At 41.9% G+C, this 23,263-nt stretch overlaps 1 protein-coding gene across 1 annotated transcript in view; it reads left to right on the forward strand.

Moving 5' to 3' along the window:
- The window catches only part of atp11b (ATPase phospholipid transporting 11B (putative)), a 56,081-nt gene extending 32,874 nt beyond the window's left edge, over positions 1–23,207 (forward strand). Inside the window, exons 26-30 of the mRNA XM_041934899.1 lie at positions 526–591; positions 1,539–1,642; positions 2,809–2,974; positions 12,396–12,559; positions 18,060–23,207. Of these exons, the coding sequence (XP_041790833.1) occupies positions 526–591; positions 1,539–1,642; positions 2,809–2,974; positions 12,396–12,559; positions 18,060–18,141 (582 nt within the window). The 3' untranslated portion in view covers positions 18,142–23,207. The remainder of the gene's footprint in view (positions 1–525; positions 592–1,538; positions 1,643–2,808; positions 2,975–12,395; positions 12,560–18,059) is intronic.
- The last annotated feature ends 56 nt before the right edge of the window (positions 23,208–23,263 follow it).

Genomic DNA, 23,263 nt, shown 5'->3' on the forward strand with positions numbered 1-23,263 from the left:
ATACCACTCAACATGTTCAAGAAGGTCGGTGCCTCGTAGAAGTTTTCTCTCCATTCCTCAACTCAAGCACAGCACTGCTCGCCTTGTCCCACCTGTCCAGACTCCCACCTTTTGGCTAGATTTATGGTTTGACTTGAGCAGTTTAGAATATTTTACTATACTAGCAACATAATCAGTCAGTATCAAATACAGCAACTGTGACTGGGGTCCATTATTCATCGCAGTGAAATGCCAACAAAATGCCAGAGATTTATATTGGAATAATTTGCATCCTTGTTCTAACCTAATGGTGCTGAGTCAAAGAGGAGGAGCATTGTGTTTAATTATTTCATTCCTAACAACAGGAAGAAGAAATTGCAAGGTATCAAAATTGCATATACGGGTCAACAATAAATTGATCTTACATTTTGTTGTATTGCAAGTAACTGAGTAGATGCATGTAAACACAGCCACTGTTCATTTGTTTTATCTTGGTAATGTAGTACTGTTGACAGTTGTATTAACAGTTGTATGTCTGTTCTATAGATGTTTGGAAACTGGACATTTGGAACGCTGGTCTTTACTGTCATGGTCATCACTGTCACATTAAAGGTAAACTACACCCAGTCTTATGCTCTCACAACAAAGGAGCTTTTTTTTCAGAATGGCATTAGCAAGGATTCTGAGATTTCATATTATCATTTTTATTGCACCCATCTTTTAATGTCTGCTGGATGTCTCATAATTTGAACTGTATTTTCTTAAATATCAGATGTTGTTGTAGTAACATGCTTCATTTTATATTTAGGTGTAAGTATGTATATTTTTCTTACACGGTGACAGTGTAATATTAGTGTGGGCAGTGTTTGGGTTGTGTAGTAGCAGCCACTTCAGGAAACTGAATGTATACAACCTGCCTAGCACAAAACAGCAACTATGAGCCGAAGAAAAATGTGCATCTGGTCAAACAAGTCCAGCATGTGGTGGGCTGAATACTCCAATATTAAGCTCTGCTCAAAACATTAATGTTATAGCTCAAGTTAGCTGACGCGCAATGAGATATAACCAGTACCATTTTACCCTAACCATCGCTCTGGTTGTACTGTAGTTATCGACGGACATTTAAACTCGCACATGCGTTCATCTAAAACTGTGAGTCTGGAACTGCCGGGCTCTCTGACTCGACAATGTTTCTCAGCTTTCTCAATGCCGCTCATCCTAAATACCTCACCTGCGAGCTTCCTTCTATTTTAGTGAGATTATAAAAAGATGGTTAATGTGTGCGTTAGTTGAGAGCTGTGTTGCATGTTTAGGTCCACAAGGACACAAGGCTGTCCCAATATGAAATACAGTGTGTTGGATGATGTCAGTGGCCATTAACAGGTGACGATTATTTGTCACAGTTCGGGGTCATGGTCTTTTATTACAGCTCAGAGGCAGATTGCTGTAGTTTAGTGATGCCCTGTGTGTCCCTGTCTCGGTGTTTCACATCTAGCTTTCTTTTCTTCTCCCTTTTCCCGTGTGTCTGTGTCTGTGTGTCTGTGTGTGTGTAATGACAGCTTGCTTTAGAGACTCATTTCTGGACGTGGATGAACCATTTTGTCACGTGGGGTTCGATTGCCTTCTACTTCATCTTCTCTCTCTTCTATGGTGGCATCATCTGGTAAGAATAGGTTTTGACAAAGTACATGTTTTTCCTTGTTTTTGTACCATGCATTGCTTTCACACTCAAAGAAAATGCTTTGCTGTGGTGTCACATGGCCTCCCTCCTCAGTATATTGTCAATGTCTAACATAACACCCATTTAATAATTCTCTTTACAGGGAGTATGAATTGCAATGGCTAAACACTATGGCTGACTTGTAAAAGGAAAAAAGAGTGAAAAGTGTTAAATCATCACATTTAAATTGTTCCACATCCTTTCATGGTAGTAATAACTAAAAGTTAATGATGGAAAATTTAGTATTGATTATTAGTTGGTCTACTGGCTCTCTGAAAACCTCTTTTTAACAAACTGTGCTAGAGGAGTTTGATGATCACTTTTTTTCGTCACAGTATTAAAATAATTTTGTCAAGTTAGGGTAGTGTCCATAAAAATTTCATTTAAATCTAATTAAGAGTATCTCCTTTGAGAAAATCACCAAATACAAGTTTATTTCTGTAATATATTACATTTCTTATTTACTTTGATTTATATTAATATTTTCGCCTTCTCCAAGATCCCTGCTGAACGGGGTTCACCTACAGGAGAGGTATATTAACTGTGTTGTCAGCCTGATACTGAGGCTAAGGATAGAAAAGGCTGAGTTACACTAGATAGATAGATAGCAGTCCTGTCTCTTGGCAGATAAATCACTGAGGCTTTGTAGGAATCATCTTTGACTATCTGGGGGTGTGTGGGATTGATCAGATCAATCTTATCCACTTGACCCAGTCCTGTCAGCTCACAGGCTGGTATTTGTAGGAGCCAGCCTGATAATATTGGACCGTAATTTATATTTGTAGTCTGACATCTGCACAGGTTATTAAATTCTGTGGTACCAGGGAATCATAAAATCGTTCAAAGAGCACGACTCCAACTGCCAGTGAGAGGGGAATTTACAGAGAAGAGGGCTGAGCCTGGCTGCTCACCTCTGTGGTTCAGCTGTGTCTCCAGCTTAAAGCCTATTACCTCAGCAGTTCTGATACTAATTTAGCCAAAATATTACTGTCCCTCTCAGATAAGATAACCTGTTGATGCTTTCCACCACAGATAAAAGACATAAAATAGGTTATATGTCCCTTTCCTTCTGCAGTATGTAACTGCTGTGTCTTCTTCACACCCACCAGGCCATTCCTCCACACCCAGGACATGTACTTTGTATTCGTGCAGCTGCTCTCCAGCGGTTCGGCCTGGTTCGCCATCATCATCATCGTCATAACTTGCCTCTTTCCTGATGTGGTGAAGAAAATCTTCTACAGACATCTGCAGCCCACCAGCACACAGAAGAGTCAGGTAACATGGGGAGGAGGGCCAGGAAGTGAGAATGTGTGATCAGAGAAGACTTTTTTACAGGTTGTTGTCTGGGAAGGTTTCTAAAGAAGTCCAGCTGTTCCTCTAAAGTGGATTATGCTTTCTTTGGTCAAAAGTCCAGGTTCTTGGCTGGGATTTTAAGAGGCTCATCTTGCATTTGTCTGTTTACTTCCCAGAGGTTTCCCAGGGTTTCACCTGCACCCTGCTGGCCTGACTCCAAGGTGCAGTGTGTAGCTCTCACTGTTTTAATAGATATTTAATGAAACATGTTTTTATACTATCCTCCCTTTGTCCTGGGCATCTACCCTGCTGTAGCTACTCTGGGAATGGTAGATGTTTTGTTCCTCTTCAAAGTTGTCTTTGCTTATCTCTGTTCTACTAGTTTTGGTCATCTTGGTGGTGTGGGCAGCATCCACTCACTGGCTGCAGCTTACATCATTTTAGCTAACTGTGGCTTAGTGACCAAAGCCAAGTTACCTCCTTTTTGTGGAGGTGAAATCGTGATTTAAAGATGAGAGAAAGAGGTTGGACAGAGAGTATAAGATCAGGTATGGAGAACAAACTGTCTACAAAAGATAAAGAAATCAGGTCAATGTTGTAGTGGAATCGAAATGTTTGTCTGCGGCAGCATCTTCAGAAATGTAAAACTTATATTAGCTTTTTCATTTAAATCAATAACAAAAAATTGGCCTTGAGTTAGTTCATTACCTCAGTTGTAAGATAACCATACCAATTGCTTTTGGTGAAGATACTAAAAATCAGTATGTATAGTGTTTGGGTTTTCCCTGCAGGCCCAGGCTCAAAATGAAAGCTCATTGAAAGTAGTGAAATGGCACAAGAAAGGCCAAACACATTTGAGCAAGTGTCTTCTCTGTCCAGTGTCAGTTTTAGGTACTTTTTTTTTTTTTTTTTTTTTAATTACACAACAGGTACTCTCTCATTTATTCTTTGCAGCTGTCTGGACCACCAGCTACACCAGCTCAGTGCATCGCATGGGCGTAGCTGCAACCTGAAGCCTGTATTTACACTCAAGTGTGTTTTTTCCACAGTACTCACATAAGTGAGTTTGCAGCCAGTACAGTGCTCCCCTCCTGTTTATAGCTGGTGCTGTCCATGGCTTACAAAATTGGTGAAGTAGATAAGGTGTTTAACAGGAACAGAGCATTAACAGCAAGCTTCCTAAAATGGAGAGCTCTGTAAAAACAAGGACATTGCAACATTATAGTTTTTATAGTTGATTTCTAGTTGTATTGTTATGTTTTTGTCATACTTAGTCAGCCTCATTCTGTTTTTCATCAAGTGTAGTCAATGAAAATTGTTGACATTTTAGTCTTTTTTAGTCATTAGGTTATTAGATTATTAGATTAGGTCAAAGTTATTTCACCTAAGATTTCATGTTATCATCATCTGATAATGAACACAGGTTGAATGATTAAGAGTGCAGCTTTGCAGGAAGTGCCTGGTCTAGTGGTCTGACGGGATCAGTTTAAGGAACACATCCAGATTCATTTTGATAGTAATGTGAAGAACAAATAAACACAGCATTTGTATGTGACTGGAGACATGCCAAAACACATCAGTTAGTAAGTAGGTGTTGTTTGAGGTTGCAAGGCACATGGCTTTTAGCTTTGGACTGAGGCTGCTACTACTGCTTTGAGCAAAACTTGTAAACTAGCTGAAACATCAGCTAGGAGACCAACTGTTTTGAAAGTGGAAAGTTTCCCATTCTTGGGAAAAGACGTCAGCTGCTCAACAGTTTGAGGTCTCCTTTGTCGTATTTTACGTTTCATAATGAGTCACACCTTCTCAATGGTTGACAAGTCGGGACTGCAGGCCTTGCATTAATGGATGTTTTGAAATGCGTGGACCACTGTGACACTCACGGTCTAGACACTGGGTTAGATTTCATACATAGTCCTACTTGTATCACGAAAATGGAAATTATACTTCCTTTATTGTGACAAGCGCCAAGGGGGAAAAAACAAACTAAAATGTCATAGTAACTCAAATTGTAGACAGAGACAGAAAATACTCTGCATGTCACATTGTTTAAGTAGTTCATTGTTTTCTCAGCCTCTGTGGTTGCGGGTAACCCACTTCTTTACAGGAACAGGATGGCGTTCGGTTGCAGACACAGACCACATGACCTCGTTTTGATCCAATACGCGCACACATGCACAAACACACAGTGTTTGACACAAATGACCATCTCTCACCAGACCCTGCTGTTGCTGTATTGATTCATCCAGCTGGAGACTGTTTATGTTTCTACCTCCCCCCCTACAAAACTCTCCTCATCAGAAAAAAGGAACTGCCTTTTCCAATCCTGTGTGGCATTTGTTGCTTTTGCTCTAACCTTTGTCCCGTTTTGTCTTTGTCTGTAAGTGCGTGTTGTTCTGAAAGTCGGTTCAGTATGAATTGTGTGTTTACCTGTGTGTGAGAGCCTGATATCTAACCTCTGTGTGTGTCTGTGTGTGTTCTTCCTCCTATCCTCTCTGTGTATTCTTCTGGCGTAGATGTATTCCAACCGCGTGGCGATAGGTGATGACTTCATCGCTCTGCAACCTCTGTCCAGAGCCAAGAGCCAGCTGGGCAAAATTAGGTAGAGGAGATGAGACGATTCAGCCCTGGGCTTAAAATACATCTAAAAATCAATTCAAATAAAACAAGTATCTCAGGAGAGCTTTTTTTCAAAAGCAAGATTTCTATATTAGGACTTTTTGGGATGCATCTGTATATCTTTGTGAGTATTAATCCATCTATACGGGCTTGTCCTGTGCTCCTGCACTGATGCTGCTCCCTTCAGTTAATTTGAAAGTACGATATATAGTTCAAATATCAGCACATTTTTTCTTTAGGTTTTTCTTTCTTCTGTATGATTTCTCGCCTTTTTCTCAGGACACAGATGTCCATTGCAACATTTTGCACAAGTCTTTACATTATTCAACAATAAGCTGTTACTTATACTATCAATGACTCGATAAAGTTATTAGAGGTCTAAATTTTTACCATTCAGTAGTATGTTTATTTGCATTGCAAGTTCACATTTGAAATAACAGAAAATGATTGGTTCCACAAAAGAATGTTGCATCTAATAAACAAAACATAACTTTACAAGATTCTAAGGTAAACTTATTTACAACATAATATAGACAGCCTCTAAAAAGTAGAAATGGTGCTTTTTGAATTAAGCGCTCCTGTTTGTGATCATTCATGTAATACTGAAATGTTCTTTCTCCCATGTCTGGACTTGATTTAGTCCTACTGCGGCCTGTTTCTAACGCTGGCAGTGCACTGACTGCGAGAGATGTGTGCTGCTAATGTTGGAGCAGTTTGTTTTGTGTCGTGTCTGTGACTGCATGCCCAGGACAAGCCAATCAGCATTCTCCGCGATTGGGATGGGGGGAGATACAGATATCTGGAGCAAATTAAATGACATCAAGCATTTCAGTCGCTGCATGTGTTGCATTTTTATGAGAGGCTGCCATAGAGAATGTGTTCTGAGAGCTCCACCCCTCCTGCCTGGTACAGCATGGTACCATCATTACTTACCTCACTGCATGAACAAAGGGGTGAATGAATGAATGAGTGTCAAACCACCTGGGAACCCTCATGGAATTGATTTTTACTCCCCGGCACATATTGTGATAGCAATGTTGTCAGTCGGTGACCGTATTTTGGGTCCTAAGTTGTAATTTATAAGGCACTATTCTGATCGTGTAGTAGTAGAGCACCTGGACAGAGGTAGTGGTCTTGTCATACAACCACAGACTGGCATGCCACGCCGCATGGTGCAGCCCATCATATCACCCCTGTTATCTATAGCATGGTCCGTCCTCTTGACACATGTCCAGCCAAACAGCCTCAAACTGTGTTCACCTCTTGAGACCCCGTCGTCCTGCATGGTTTTGGCAGACCCACAGAAGTGATACTACAGCTGCATGACAGACTCTTGGACTGGTTTGGGCTGTCTTTATACAGCAGCATGATGCTGTCTTGTCAGATGCATGACAGACTGTGTTATTATCACAGCTATTTTCGACTGATGACTTGAAAATCTTGCACTGTCATAGCAGATATCACTATGAACAGCCTCCAAGGGAAATCTAAGAACAGTGTGAGCTGTCTTTGGTGAAGGGACAAGACCTAAAGCCAAAAATAGTTCTTGTTCTTGGACAGTTCTGTCTTGACTAATGAACATTAAGATTTTTTTTAGAGTTTTAATTTTCTTAGAACTGTCCAAGATCATGTTGATCACCTGTGAAATGTATATGGTTAATATTCTTTCTTTCTTTAATATTCAGTGTTCTGTGTATGATGTAGAGGTACGACGATTAGTGAACTAATCATTTAGTAAATAGACAGAAAACTTCATTAATCGTTGCAGTCAAATATTCTCCAAACCTATTACCATGGATTGTTGCTTTTCTTTGTCACATGTAATGGTAAATTTAATATCTTTAGGGTTTAGACTGCTAGTTCTCAAAAACTAGCAACTTGAATGCATCACCTTGGGCTCTGGGATGTATAATGGCCATTTTTCACTATTTTCTGACTTTATTAATGAAACAATTATGGAGAAAAAATTTACAGATTAATTGATAATGGAAGTATTTTTTAGTTGCAACTACAGTTAATTGATTTCTTGTATTTTCATGGCTAATGTTTGCTGCAAGCATATCTGTAGTCGTATATGACATATTGATTCTGATGCTTCTGTAGCAAGGGAAGCTAAAAGAATAGCCTCCAGCAAATCCTACCATCACAAAGTTTTTAATTATGAATAAATACATATAATAGGAGTTGACTAAACTTAAATGGTAATGTTGAAGAGTGTATTTTGTGGTGCTGTTGAACTGTATTGCACCATGCTGAGAAGTGCTTCTAATATTTTGTCGTACCATTTATAGAAACAACTCAATGTTGGTAGATACATGGGTAGGATTAAGTGCACTCGCGTTAGCTTGGTATGTCTAAAAAATAGCAAATGAGCCTTTATTCCAAGTCGCTAACAATATCTCTATCCCGCAAACTCGATGAGCAGGAGCAAACTGTAGCCTGACTGATCATAAGTGTTGTGTGCGTTATGGTAAGGGAGGGCAAAAAAGGACATTATGCAAAACAAATCCCATTTTCTCAGTTTGAGTGATTTGTTTGTTGAATTTAAAGAGCTACACCAGATGCTCTTCCTGGGTTCAAAATCAAAGGATGCATTCATGTTAATGTGCTGTATCATGCAGTTTATTCAGTTGTGTTGAAAGAATTCCAGTATCTCTCAGTCTTTTTTTCCTAATTAGATTAGGGGGAAGTAATCACGAAAGAACCCAGGGGGCTCTCTCTAGGGTTTTCCGTTGTTTGCCTGCTCTGTAGCTCTGATAGATTCAGCAGCAGGTTAATTGGTTTGGATACTAATAGATTTGCGCTTATCTGCACTGGAAGGATCCTTTTCCCTCAAGACATCTTTCTTGTGCCTGCCGCTTTTTGCTGCTCATTTGTTGCTCAATTGTACAGCTATTTGTGAGCTTACAGGCCTTCTCGCCAAAGTGTTCGACTGTCTCTGCTTCTGTGAGAAATTAAAGCCCTTCTCCGGTGACCTCATCACCCCTCTCAAATTTTCTGAAGGACCTGTTCTCAAGCAGTGATTTATGATTATCTCACAGTCCCAATTAAAAAGAGGTTCAGATCTGTCGCAGGGGAACAAGACCTGGGATGCTCGTTGGTGTCTTGTGTGAAAAAGCTGGAGACAGCATTTTTTTATTTGCCTTGTAAGCCAAAAATTAGGTCTCAGTTGTGTTGCGATGTTGAACATTTTTGGTTGAGGTCACTTGTGAAGGTCTTTAAAAAGGGAACCAGCTTTTATTTGGTCACTATATACTGTGGAAGTGTATTAGAGCACACAAGAGTGAGGGTCAGAAATTTGATTAATTGCCTCCCCTGCAGTGCAGCCTGGACTGACTCACTGACCGCTTGCTCATTAACTGACTAATGAATCTGCTGCTTGGTAAATAAGCAGGCTTCAAAACACATATCAACTGTATCTGCAGTCTTTTAGTCTTGTATTGAGTCTCTAGATGTACTGATCAAAATGTAAACTAATGCCAATAGTATGAGATGATTTCACATCTCCCCCAAATGAAAGTCACCTCAGAAATAACATTTTAATAATCAAATAATGTTTTTTGAAGACTTAATATAAGACAGAAGACTCCTGTAGATATTTTTGCAGTGCGATTGGTTAGTCAACAAGCTGGCTTTCCTGGTTATGTTGCTATGACGAAGTCTGACCTACCAACAGTCTACCTGGCTGATTGAGGAGCTGTTTGACTAGCCAGCAGGGCTCATTGTAAGCATCTTGTGTCCTTCAGATGGAAGAGGGTGAGGGTTCAGTCGGCCCAGAATATGACCCTGTTAAAGCCCAGCGGAGCCCAGGGGAGGACAATTGGCACCTGCTAGCTGCTTATCCTCCCCCTGCTGCCCCCGGCCCAGACCCCTGCTCCCCTAGGTAGTACCATACTTCACTCCCATTGTCCCCCTCGTACTCTCACTGCCCCAGCATTATGGCCTGCCTGAGGACCAACCAACCCTGTGCACCCCCTAACAGCTGCAGTCAATTCAGTCATTCACCCATGGCTGTATGTCACAGCTGCCCCTGCACTGCCCTTTGATTTCATACGTAAAAATACTATTACTGTATGTCTCTTTGTTGCTCTCACTTCCTGTATGAATGAGCCCATCCCTTCCCACCCGAATCCATCCATCCCGACCCTTCCACGAATAACCTCCTCCGTCCCTACACAGATGAACTTGCCCTATCCTTACCCAACCATGATCGTCCCCATCCTTCCCTATTCCTGTCTCAATTCACCCGTCACTGTTACTGATCAGGTCCGGGTTCAGAGTTTAGAGAGAGAGAATGCTGTTGGCATGCTGACTTCATTGTCTTCGCTGTACTTTTGATCAACCATCTTATCCCAACATGATAATAATAATACTCCATATTGAAGCCTGTCATATATCATTGTCTGCTTGTAAGCATTTGATGTCTCATGTGATCCCGTTTGCATTTCAAGTATGATTTTAAGTATTTTAAATTCTTTTCCCTTTTGTTCTATAGTTTAAGACTTTGAGCATTCTGTTTTCTCTACATCTAGAGCGTGCTTTATGAGTAGCATCATGCTATGAACTCAAGATCATGACATACATTACATATTCAGTCGCCAAAAACATCTTGCCAAAGATCCTCTACTGTCTTAGTTGTGTAAACCAACATGAGGTTGTGCTAAATAAAAAGAACAGTGAATATAAACTTCAGCTGAACTCTATAGCCAATATAGTAAATCAGCCGAGGGATGATGTCACCCATATAGCTGTCGCTGAGGCTTTGGTCATTTATATGACAAAACCTTCAATTTCTCAGAAAGCCACAGTTTATAAGAGAACTATGAGTCATAAGGTTTAGCCTGGTTTTACTCTGGGCATCATGTTTCTGCTGCTTCTCCAGAATGTAAAAAATAATTATAATACATGCGCCAAACAGTTCCTTTGACACAGTGCAAAGGTGAAACATGACTGCCACTGAAAACTGCAGCATCTCAACCCTTGCGTCCATTGCTTCTGATTTATAAGCCCTGCAGTGACCGATTGCTGCTTCACAGATTGATGCAGTTGGTTACTGGTAGATTAATGCAGGTATATCAGTCATCTTAGAGTTAATGAAAAGCTGACAGTGTTTATAACCCACGTGGTCATAGCACCATAGATACGCCAAGGACATATCACCAACAGATAAACAGTCCAGGATACATTACCATCCATGGCTACAGCTGTGGCTTGGCAGCTGTCGCTGTTTTTACTGTGGTTTGGAGTGAATGTGTGTTTGGAATAATCACATTCTCCAACCTTAACCTTTCTCTTTGCTATGGAGGGTGAATATGACTACAGAAACAAGAACAAACACATTTCAAATGGTAAAAAGCAACATGTTCTAAAGAACAAAGCCATGCATTCATTATCAAGAGACACCCGACGCTGCCGGGATAAATCATATTCAGTTTGTCCCGTGTTTTGCTTTTGCCAGCCAAGAAGCACAAGTTTGGTTTCATGCCAACAGTGTCTCCAATTTCTGCCGCAGAGGAATCTAACAGTGGCAACCTCGCCATCCAAAGCACTGTGGAATACATGGGTTGTTCTCTGAGCTACAAAATGCAATTCCGATTCCCAAAAAGTTGGAACGCTGTAACAAACTATGACAATGGTTTTCAGAAGTAAGACCATCAAGTAACATCCATTATTCATCTTGTTTGAAATGTGTTCAAACAAGTTATATAAAGGATATTGAGTAATTCAGAATGAGATGCATATTTGCAAACAAGAGGGGTTGTATGAGGATTTTGTTCAATATCACAGGAGTCATCAATAACTGATGACATGGAAGTAAAATATGTCAGTGTTAACTTGACTCTCCACATGCTGAAAGAAACTGGAGGTTTTAAAACTTCACAAAGTTGCTATACCCCAGAGTTGAATTTTTAATCTCAAGAATCAACTCCACAAATAACAGCTGTAATTGATCATAGCAAAAAGTGTTATTTAATTGAAGCTGATTTATGGACTGGGTCAGTAGGGTTAGCCTGAGGCTGATCTGTAGTTGTCTTGCTGTGGAAAGGGGGGCGTGCAGAATGCAGTCTACATGAGTGTAACCTCACACTCTGCTCTTTGTCTCTCTGCTCCTCACTTTCTCTCTTTTCCGTCACATGCTGTCTCTCCCTCGGGTGCTGACTCAGGTTAACAGAGCCACCCGATCCTGCAGGCTTGTGGGCAGCAGCCTCATTCAGCTCTGTCTACGGCTGCATCACTGAAAAGTTTGATTATATATACTTAGAATTATTATTTTCAGTCTGATTCTTTTAGACAGAGATTGTCAGTTGATTGTCTGTCAGAAACCTAGAATAACCTGACTAGTTGTTTAGCTCTTCAGTCTGATTTGGTTTCCAAATATGGCAAAACTTAATATTTTATTTTATGGTTTTGAGTTTTTTTTATCTGTTTTCTCAAAGATTTCTTTGTTTACAGGCTTCATGACTTATGGATTTATTTGCAACACTTCAGCCCTTTGTGTTGCATGTTTTGAATGTTTTCCCTGTACCTCATTGTTCCTGTGACAGCATGCTATATGTCATCTTCCAGTCATCCATCATCCTGTCAGAATGTGACAGTTAACCTTATTTGTGTTGTATTAATTTCTTCTCTTTTCCCCTCCTTCTCCACTCACCTCTCTCTCTTCTCTTTTCCTTTATTCCTTTTCTCCTGTCATTTTTCTCCATACCACTGTCCAACTGTTCACTTCACCCTCTCCTCCCTCTGCTCTTTCTGTATCCTTCCACCTTGTTTCTCCTTCCTCCAGTCTCTATCAACCCCCCAGACGCAGGCCCTCAGCTGTGTGGAGTCCCTGTGCTGCTACCAACATGGGCAGAGCGGCTGTTCCCGCCTGGCCCACCTCCTGGAGCAAATGACCGGCCAGTGCCAGGGCAGCGCCAATAATTGCCACTCATCCAGCCGCGGCAACAGGTGGGGAGGACCACGACAGCAAGAAACAATGATTATGAATCCTGATGAACCCTCACCACCTCTTGGTTTCAAAAATTTGGCCTGCAGTCGTGACTGTTTTAGCCCTTAATGTGGCTACAACCCTACTGTAAGTCTTTCTTGTTCAGATCTGTAGTTGAGTATACAGTTGTGGGGGAGCAGGGTCTCAGTCAGTCAAAGAGACTGGTTTTAGCGTGCGGCTTAGTTTAATTTTGGGACAACAGCCGGACAAGGAGTTCTGCACTCATCGATTGCCCTATATTGAGTTTATTATTTCCATCGAAGTGTATGCTGGGAGAATTTGGAGTCTGGACATGTTGATTAAGCAGGATATGCTCAATCTCAGAAATATATCAATCCACCTTGGAACCAAAATCACAGAGACCAATGACTGAATAGATTGTGATGGCCATGCCTTCTACATAGCATGCACATGTGGATGTTTGGCAGTTTAGCCAGGGAGAATTTGGATTCCAGCATTTAATTATGGCCCTTGCAATGGAGACCTGGTGTGATGTAAAGATGCAAAACAGGTCTCAATATTACACTATGTAACTTGTCTTGTCTTGTCTAGCCCCTACATTAGTGAGGGTTTGTCCATTAGCCCATGTGTCTGTGTCCTAATCATCTATGCTATGGTCTGTTGTTCTGTCTGTCCTGTCTGTTTCTGCTCAATACTCCCTTAAAATCAAAGGTTGGTGTCCAAATGGGAGTTAGCCTGATTAGCCCGTTTTCTAGGAAAACTGCCTAATCTGTCATGCACTTTAACAGATGTCTATATGTCAATTGTTAAGTTGACTTATTAGCTTTAGCTTGACTCCTGTACTGTCCAGAAGGTCCTCTTGTTCACTTGAGGTCTTCTGCACTTGAGATGAGGCCAGATAAAGGTTAGCTGGCAGAATTATATTTGATCTCAACACCAAATTCGTGGCGACTTAACTTTCAAGCTGCACTTTGCAATGTTGCATTTTGGTGGGCCTAAGTGGTAGAGAGAGGTATAAATAATGAAACATGATGTCAGTTTACTGCTCAAAGTGACCTCCCAGTAAGTGCAGATAAAACTTTCCTCTCTGCCGCAGCTCCACTTTGTGATAAAGAAAGATAAAGCATCAACAACTTTGATTTTTTTTTTTTTCTCCCTCAAAATTTTGCCAGGTGCAGCTTTAAAGACAAGTGAGCTGAGTTCACAGTTTGCTGGGCCGCCCAATCTGCAGCTTCAGTGTTATTGTGTCTTTTTAACCTGAATCCAAGTGACTCAGAGGGGTCATTGATTAATTGACCTGATTGACCGTTTCTGCTGAGCAATCAATACTCCCCAAGACAACATGGGACACTCAGTATTGATTACATCTGTAATGAAGATGTAGCATTCTTATTCTTTGTGTGTGGGTCTTTTGCAGTTGGCCTTGCATAGAGTGTGGGCATGCATGTTTGTTCGTGTGTGTGTGTGTGTGTTTGTAAAGGTAATGACAGCATGCAGGTCAGATAAGAGATGCACTGTTCTCCCCACCCTCCCATCAGCCCCTCTGGACAGCAACCTGCAGACTCTCTGTGGTTGAGTGGAGGACTGGGTCTCCCAGTCAGTCAGGCCTGGGGGGTGCAGCAATCATTTGAGTCATCTCGTATAGAGGCATAAAATTGTGACTGGCTCTAATGACATCTCTTTTAACAATTTTAATTCAGTGCCGGGCCTGTGTTAAAAAAAAAAAAAAAAAAGAACATCTTAGACATTATCTTATCATTTTTAACTTTAACATTTTTAACTTTTAAGAATTCAATGGGTCCTACATTTGAATATTTATACGTTTCATTATTCCTTTTAACAGCAGGGGGTTGAGATATGTGTCCATGAAAATATCTATTTCAGTTGTTGTCATGGTCATTTCACTGGAAGAAAGGAAAGTGTTCCTGTCGCTTCAGGGTCAGATTACCACTAAATGCATGATTCAATTTAGATGACTTCTCTGTCTTCCTGTGGGAATGATTGATTTGTTTTCTGACCTTGGCACGAAGCCGCCAATTTGATTCTTCCGACTGAGCAAACAGCAGTCAATTTGTACTCCCAGATGGATAAACATAAACAATGATCACAAAATGCTCTGCTGTGGTCTGCTTTATACTGTAAATACACAATCAACTCATAGAATTGGGGCTGAATGTGCAGGTTTAGTTTTTATTCCTCATCTCCTTCCCTTAATAACACCTCCCCTTTCCTTCTCTCCTTGTCCTCTTCTCACTCCTCCTCTGTTTTCCACATACCTCCCCCTCCCTCTTCCTTACCTTCTGGGTTTGAGGAAATGAAACAGAAAAGAATGTATGAAAAACTAGTGAGGTTCGGCCCACATTTGGCCTTAATGCTACGATACTGCCATAGGGGAAAGGGAATATATCCACCCAGTCCTATATAACACACCTAATGACTGGAAGGGGCATATAGCAAGCATATTTACAAACATATATAATACATAAACTATTTATCTGTTATATACTGGAAGCTCAACTGTAGTGGGCTGCTTGACTTGGCCTGTTTAATGCTCGCCACAGCTGAATCATAGCGAGGGGCGACAAAGGAGGAAGGGACACGGATATCAGGAGTCAAAGAGGTTTATCGTAACAAACGACCTACACGGCCATATGTAGTTGTCAAATCCCGACAGCTGCGTCTCCATCCAAATGTTGAATAATAGCTGTAATGTCGGATCATCTTCTGATGAAGGAAGATGAACTTTCTGGGTGGAAACTCAGCTGCTGTCTGACACCGTTTGCTCCTCCTCCTCTTCTCCTCTCCTTGAAACAAGGGGGCCACACCCTGAACCAGAGAGGCTGCTGGGAAATGCAGTCTCAGAGAGTCTTTTTTTTTTGGCTACTTCCTGTATGTATTAGTCTTTTTCTACTGGATCCTGAAGCCTTATATGTGCTTCTGAGAAGAGGCCAACTTTGAGGGCATGCTCGTTTTATAACCAGGGGTGCTCCAGGTGGGTGGAGTTTACCGTCTCCACAGGTTTCTATGCCAGTATAGAGCTCCACCTGTCTTGTCCACTGCCGGCTACAGAACAAGAATGCCCAGACTCTTGTCTTGTTGCATGGGGGCTGCTGTTGCCTTTGGTACTTTGTGTACAATGTAAACCTGTATGTATTTGTGCCCCCTCACACACTCCTCCTCTTGCACTTGTCTCCTCCTGTTCTCTCTGTGTCCTCAACCTTCTGTGTCAGAAATCTGCATAATGTGGTTCGACCTACTCGATTAATTATTCATGTGCTGTTAACGTCCCCCGTGAGCTTCGTCTTCTGCCTGTTCTGTTCTCTTCTTGGGTTTTAGTTCCCACCGGCCCACCCCAACAGTGTTTCAGTGTTAACGTTCTCTTTGTTCCGTTGTAACCCGCGGAGCAAAGATGGCTTCAGCACTGAGATGTTTCAGTTTGACCCAGCCCTGGTAGACAGCCGAGCTGGTGATGTAGCACGTGTGAGTGCCTCCAGTCAGACCGCCGTTTGAGTCATCAGCCTATTTAAGGTCCATGGGTGGCCCTGTTTTCCTGTTCACCAGGTCTTAAAACGGTTGTCTTCATCTCAGAGAGCAACGTTAAATTAAAGGTCATGAGAATGTTTGTATCACAGCTGACCTTTAGAGCTTAAAAAAATATCTGAAGATGTGGACAGACAGGTTGCGTGATCGAGGCGCAGAACATTTGCAGTCTTCCTCTCATCTTCTATCCAGCTCCAAAACTATTTAGCATGCTTATTTAGCTGCACACACACTCGTGCAGCCATGTGAAGATCAGGTGTAGCAGCCAGAATGGAAGCACTGTTTGAAGTCAGAGGATGTCGAACCACAGTCTCTCTGCTCCTCCCAGCTGGTGCTTTGAGGCATGAAGCTCTGATCAATGACCACTTTGATGTGAGTCAGCACGGCGGCAGTGGCGGTTGGTTTGTTGTGACCTTTACGAGCTGTGACTTACATGATGTATCCATGTTGTATTTCCTTCACGTCCAGCCCGAACCCTGGCCGTTTAGTTTGAAAATGATCCTGTGGTTTACATATGGATGAGATGTACGCCATCGATCTTTGTTAGGCATTTCCAAAGGAGATCCAGCTTGCTAAGCTAATAACAGAAGAGACTGTGCCTCTGTCATGTCTCTAAATAAATTATACAGTACAGTGCAGATTTTATATTATATGCATACGTTAAATGTTGTGGTAGATAGTGTGATACCTATTTTTCTAGTAAGAAAGTGAAGCTATTTAAATTGCCAGCTAAACTCAAGGATGTATATTCAACCTGCAGTAATCAGATAGTAGTCCTGGTTATCATGAGGGTGAAAATATGAAGCGAGAGTGATTGTTTATCATCATTTCTTTCTGTTTATGGTGTTGATTTTCATCCATTAGCTGAGTAGCTCAAGTCTCACCTCACTCCTTCCCTCGTCTAAAAATCAAAAATATGTGAACGACTTACAGTGCAGACAAATGCACAGGGACAGATTTGTGTCCTAAGAAGCATTCGCAGCAAAGAACCTTTACCACCATGTCTGTAGAGTGACAGCAGAGACATGCAGTACTGAAGGGCTAATGAGCTGCCTCTGAACAGCTTTATTAAGTCTAAACCTTGAGACTGTCTCAGCACCAAAGCCTGTGCATCATCAACAGTGATCCCACACTGCTGCTTTTTACACTGATGAAGCAAATGAGAGATTATAGAGGATGTAGCCGGAGTCTAACTTATCTTTTTCATTCCCAACCTGTTTTTTTTTGTTTGATCTAGATCAGGGTACGATCAGGTCTTAGTGCAGTAATTAGTAATCCTTTTTTATTTTTGATAGTGCACTGGCATGTTTTCTTTGTTCCGTATGTACTCTTCAAGTTCAGTAGAGACCAGCATTGGTAGTATGATGTCCTGTTTCATAGTTCCTGCTTTATGAAACAGATAGTTTCATAAAAATAGTTTTCCAGTGTACCTTTTCTCATACTTCATGGCTGTGCCTCTATTAAAAGTACACTGGATTTGTCAGTATAATAATCAAAAACTCTGCTAATTAGCTTAACCAGGACAGTGTGGGTGTGGTTTCAACCCCACAAGTGTCGTCACATTTTAATTCAAATGTGGTGACATCGTCTTTTTCCAGTATGTGCAATAACCAAAACTGGTCTAACTTAAAGTTAGAACATCACTGTTACAGAGCAAATCTGCTGAATTCTCCCCGATCGACCTGGATTAATGTGAATGAATGTGGAGAGACTTTTGACACTCACCACTAACACCATCACACCCATTACTAACTCCTCACTCTTCATCCTTCACTCTTCTCTGCTTCTTTCGTCCTGTTGTTAGATTTTAACAGCAAAGCCTTTGGACAACGGTGTGTTAGCTACTGACAGCCGAGCTCCCTGTCCTCCCTCACCACCACACACACACACACACACACACACACACACACACACACTCAGTCAGTCTCCTAACCCTCAGTCACTGCTGCCTGTTTTCAGGTCTTGGAGCGACACGGAGAACTTCTACTCCAACGATCGCAGCATCCTGACGCTGTCGCCCATCGAGGCCACCCACTGCTGACTCCCAGGGCCTCTGACTGTAACACGCAGCTGGGGGAGAGCTACTGCGCTATGAATCATAATCACACACCACCCCCATGCCACCATTTTATAAACCTGCTCCAGTTTAAAGTCAGTGCATTCTCAGCTGGACACAGACGGGAGCATTATGTGAACCCCAAGGACTCGGCTCGGTGCAGCAGGCTGCTTTATCCTTCACCCATTTGTTTCCCCCGAGTGAATCAATCCTCAGTAGAAAGGTTGAGAAGCACGTCAGGTGTCAAATGCGGATTGTGGAGCAAGTCAGCATGGCATGAAGCCGAACTCTGTGGATTTACTCCTGTAGAAAGATCCAGTGAACGTCTGAGCAGCAACAGATTATCAGATCCCTGCTGCTAACAGGGTGTCTGCAAGTCCCGCAGAAGAATCTGAAAACACCACATTTTGAATTCAGTAAACCTTTAAAAGACATGTCAGCTCACAGGTGCTGCCGCCTGTCATGCAGCTATTTATTATTCTTTTCCAGTACAGTTGCCAACCTATTTCTTCTTGCAACTGACATAAACATGACCTTGTACTGCAAGTCTTACATATTTGTAGACACAGAATGGAGATTCCTGATAATCAGGCATCAGTCCCGCTCGATGCATTGCAGCCTAAGGCCCGTGACTGAACGAGCTGGTTTGGACATGCTGACTGAGCTCAACACAGGACTGAGGTGGCTTGTAGATAATCCATGTAGCTCCAGGACAGAAGCTCCACTCAGACTACATTAAGAGTTCGTCTCAGAGGTGTCACCTTGCAGCTGCAGCCCAGACGTTGTGTTGCTTCAGTAAACTGCTGCATAAACTTCCTCTTTGAGCCCGCTGCACCTTTGTTCCTCCATCAGATGGAAAGGGAAAAAGCTAGACCCCCCTCGGTCCTGTAGCTTTCAGAGCTGGACTTGTTTCGCTCGGACATACAGTACTCGCTCGACACAGTGAAAGGAGAGTCATCTCTACCGTGGAACCAAAGACCAAAGGATTCAGACTGGAGTCTAAAAGATGTTTATTTTTGTGCCTGATTGTAGGAAAGCTTATATTGTTAAGAAGACAGTTATTTTTGTTCGTGCTGCTTTCTTGTCTGACTGTTGAGGCCCCGTTGCGCCGCTCAGAAGGAGGCCGGATTGGGTCTGTTTGAAAAGCCATACATTTTCAAGAGGTAGTTTTATTGATCGATTATCGAAGGTACTGCAGAGAGAAGCTGTCTGAGCCTGTCGCTCTTGTCACTTTGTGTTCGGAAACTTGTTCCCCTTAAATGCCTTTTCTCATTCAGCCTGGTTAGCAAAGGCATCTCTGCATTGAAGGCCATGAGGCTCAGGGATATTTTGAGGAGTTTTTTAAAACATCTGTACAGACTTGGAGGTAGAATCATCCCTCTCAGTTGCCTGAAAATATTTCCTGAGTATCAGATCTCTGATATCGATATGATATGATATTGGTACCATTTTTATATCAGTGAGACAAAAATGTCTTGAATAGCGAGATGCTTTTCAAAACGGGGCTGATGCGGGTCGACCCGGACAGCAGAATGTCTCTATGTTTAGAGAGGGAGATTTCTCAGATAAGTATAATTCAGCTTCAGTAGAAATGAAAAGAAAAGCAGAGCGTTTGCACACAGAAAAATCACAGTTTTTCTTTTTGTGTTTTCTCAAATCATTGCTCCTTTCTCCATTGAAATCATCTGAATCATGTTTTTGCTGTTATGTTGTTTGTCATGTGTGTTTCTATCCACATGTTGATGAAGTGTGTGTGTGTGTGTGTGTCTGAGTGAGTGTTGGGGTGGTGTATGGCAGCCATGTTGGTTGAAGGAAGTACGGTTCTTAGCTTTGTTGTGAGCTCTGCTGTGATCTCAGTGGCTACTTGCTGTCTGCAAGTCAAATGTTTCTCTTCTAAAGAAGGTGAAATGAGGAAAAGTTTGACGGTTCTTATTTTCAGGAGAATTCAGTCCAGAAGGTGACTGACAGCTGACAGATGTGCAATGTAGAAACCTTTCAAGACAACCGTTTTAAACTTGACATCAGCGACCGGTACATGCCTCAGCCAACACAGAGTCATCGGATGTGTCTGTTGCTCCGGTTGATGTTTAAAGACATTTAGGTGTCTCTCAGCAGCTCAGAGTCAGAGTCAGTCACGGTTTTGTCACTTCATTGAATTTTCTGTTTTCTTTACGGTACATGTTGTTTGATGCATACCTGGGCCTGTTGTATCCTTTCTGTTCATACAGGTGAAAATGAAAGAGTCTATTTATTATTGCAATATGTTTTCTTCTTGTGTTTGTGTTGAACTTTTCTTACATATCAGTATGTACGTGTGTCACGGCCTGAATGCAGCAACTTCCCAAGATGTTTTACTTGATATTAGACATGTAATCGGGAGGCTCAGCCTCCATCAAAGCTATTTTTGTCTGACCTGAAAGGTGACTGTGCAGCTGGTAGCTGTCAGCTGCCTCAGTGTTAGCTTGTTTCAGGACATTTAAAAGGACATTTCATTGAGATCACTCCGTACAACAACCCAGCTGTTCTTTTTCATACATGCTATAACAGTGTCTACCTGGATACACCTGGGATACCTGTAATGTGGAAAAATACACGTTAACGCTGTTTAAAGGGGCACTTCATCAGTTTTACTCATAAAGGCCCTGTTGACTTGTCATGGAGAGCACTACTCAGCCTGTGGAAATAGTTGTCTGCCTCTGAAGGGAGCTACGAAATCAGCCCTGATGTCATCTTGAGTTGAGCTTAAGATCTCAAGAAATTGACAGAAACGTTGTTACAGGCGAGGGCCCTGGAGTTTGACAGATGAAGGCATGTAACAGAGCAGAGTGCTTGTTAAGATGCCATTGAGTTGCATTGCGAGAACTGGAGGATCCAGTATTTTTGGAGCCTGAAACGAGAGACTTTAATTCAGGATTTCTTGCGTCTGCTGCATTAATTTTGACCACTCTTTTTAATGGAACTTTATGAACATGCAATACTAAGTCCGAGAGTACCCTTTTAATACCTTTAAAAGGTCAAGTTTGATGTAGCAGAGGCGGAGGCATCAAGATTTAAGGACTGGATCCTGCAACTTCCCCCTCTGCATGCTAAATGTCAGCATCTTTCCAACTGCACACAAGTCTCCAGCCCAAGCTGAGATAACCCCAATGATTACATCAAAGCCTGTAAAAGCTCCTCCAGAGAAGACTTTATATAACAGTTTTCACCGACCGAGCAGGATTTCCTTGTGACAGCCAACATTGATGTATAGAATACTGTAAACTTATGCAAAACCACACACAAGATGATAGACATTTGGGGAAACGATAATTGCATCTTAATGTCAGAGTGTGATTGCTCTGAAGGTCAGTAGATGACAAAATTGAATCATCACCCAGCCCTGAAGGTGTGAAATGCCAGAATCAGCCAGGGGGTAGAAACCAAAATTGGCCATCCCACCTCTCTGGACTCAGCAATAACCTCAGTATTCAGGAGGATCTGGGAGCATCAGAGCTGTGACCCTGCGGAGTTATTACACAATATCAGAGCAGATGGCAGAGGAGGGAAGACGAGTCCTCCCGGCCAAAGGCAAACGAGGTGGTGATGTGCAGACACCTGCAGTGTTCGTGCATTTCTGATGCCCCCTTGTGCTCATCTATGGAGACCCAAAGAGTTCAAAACAAAATAAGACAAAGGTGTGTGTAATTACTGGGATATATAGAGAAGTGACAAGTAGTCATTACATGATAAAAAAAAAGGAGCAGGATGAAGAACAGTTTTAAAAATCTATACGACTATCTTGCTTCTCTATTTATCTATTTTTATTTTGAACACTTTGGGTCTCTGTATTCACCATCCAGTCACAGTTGTGATTCAAAGCAGACAACCAGAATACATGTAAATGTGGTCATGAAATAGCATTTCTACCCAGACTGTATATCCAGGTACAGATTTTATTTATTTTTTAACATATCAAATGTAATTGGGGCCCCAGTGGCACTCGAGTGATATCTTTACTGCTGTTCATGCAGAAAACAGATGCTATTTTTTTTATCATCAGATGTGTTTATAATAACCAAAACCTGATTCTCCAAAGCATCGCAGCACTGACGTCATCAGAGCTTCATTACAAGAGAGCAGCAGCGTTTGGATACCAGGCCTCGGGTTATTTCCAGAAGCGGGAGATTACTCGGCCACATAATTTTTTAAAAATGGCAATTTAATATTTCAGTAAGCCTCCACCACAGATGATGACTATGTCATCCATCAGAAGCAGTTTAATTGGATTCCTAATTAAAGGGATAGTTCAGATTTTTGGAGGTGGATGGTGGTTGGCCTGCCCCCCGTCCACAGTACCACCTGTGTCCTTCTCCAAACAGGGGCTGTGCTGACCACCATCTACTGCAGGTAAAAACTATGACTGACTATGCATTTGTACTTCAATACAATCCCACTTCAAAAAAAAAACCCTAAACATCCTGTTAAAGACACCAAGAGCTGTTCTGTCTGCAGGTATGGTTTTAAACCAAGTACTCCTGCAGACATTGGCCATACATATAGTGTGGATGGATTATGTGTTAAGACCAGCTTCAGTGGTGGAGTCATGTGTGACTGGAAGAAGAGTTCATGGTCATTGTGATCAAACCATCTTTCGTATTGTCAGGAAGTTCTGTAGAAAAAGTTAAGAAATGCTGACAGGTGACGTCAGTGCAGAGATGCTCTTGGAAAACTCAGCCACGGTTTGCAGACTGGAATCAAATTAAGGTTTCCTTGATCAAATCAGCTAAAAAGGGGAGTCTAAATGAAAATGTCAACCGGTCAGTTTAGTGCAGCAGCGTGTCCTGTGACTCAGCAGCAGCCAGCGCGACATGAAGCTGCAGATCATGTCGACAGTTTGCTGAAATCACTTTAATTGTCTCATCAGTAAATCATGCTGCAGCAGACGATTAATAAACCACCATCATCAGTCTTCTGTTGGCCGGTACCTGTTGACGTGTCTGTCTGTCCTCCCTCCTCCTGTCTGTAAATCTGTCTTCTAGCTGATGTTTATGAAGATGCTGTTCTATTTACGAATAAATACATTTTTAAGAAACTGCTCTGTGGGTGGTGATTTCATTCATTTCAGGGC

The sequence above is a fragment of the Chelmon rostratus genome, chromosome 4 (assembly GCF_017976325.1).
Source record: "Chelmon rostratus isolate fCheRos1 chromosome 4, fCheRos1.pri, whole genome shotgun sequence".
NCBI lineage: Eukaryota > Metazoa > Chordata > Actinopteri > Chaetodontiformes > Chaetodontidae > Chelmon > Chelmon rostratus.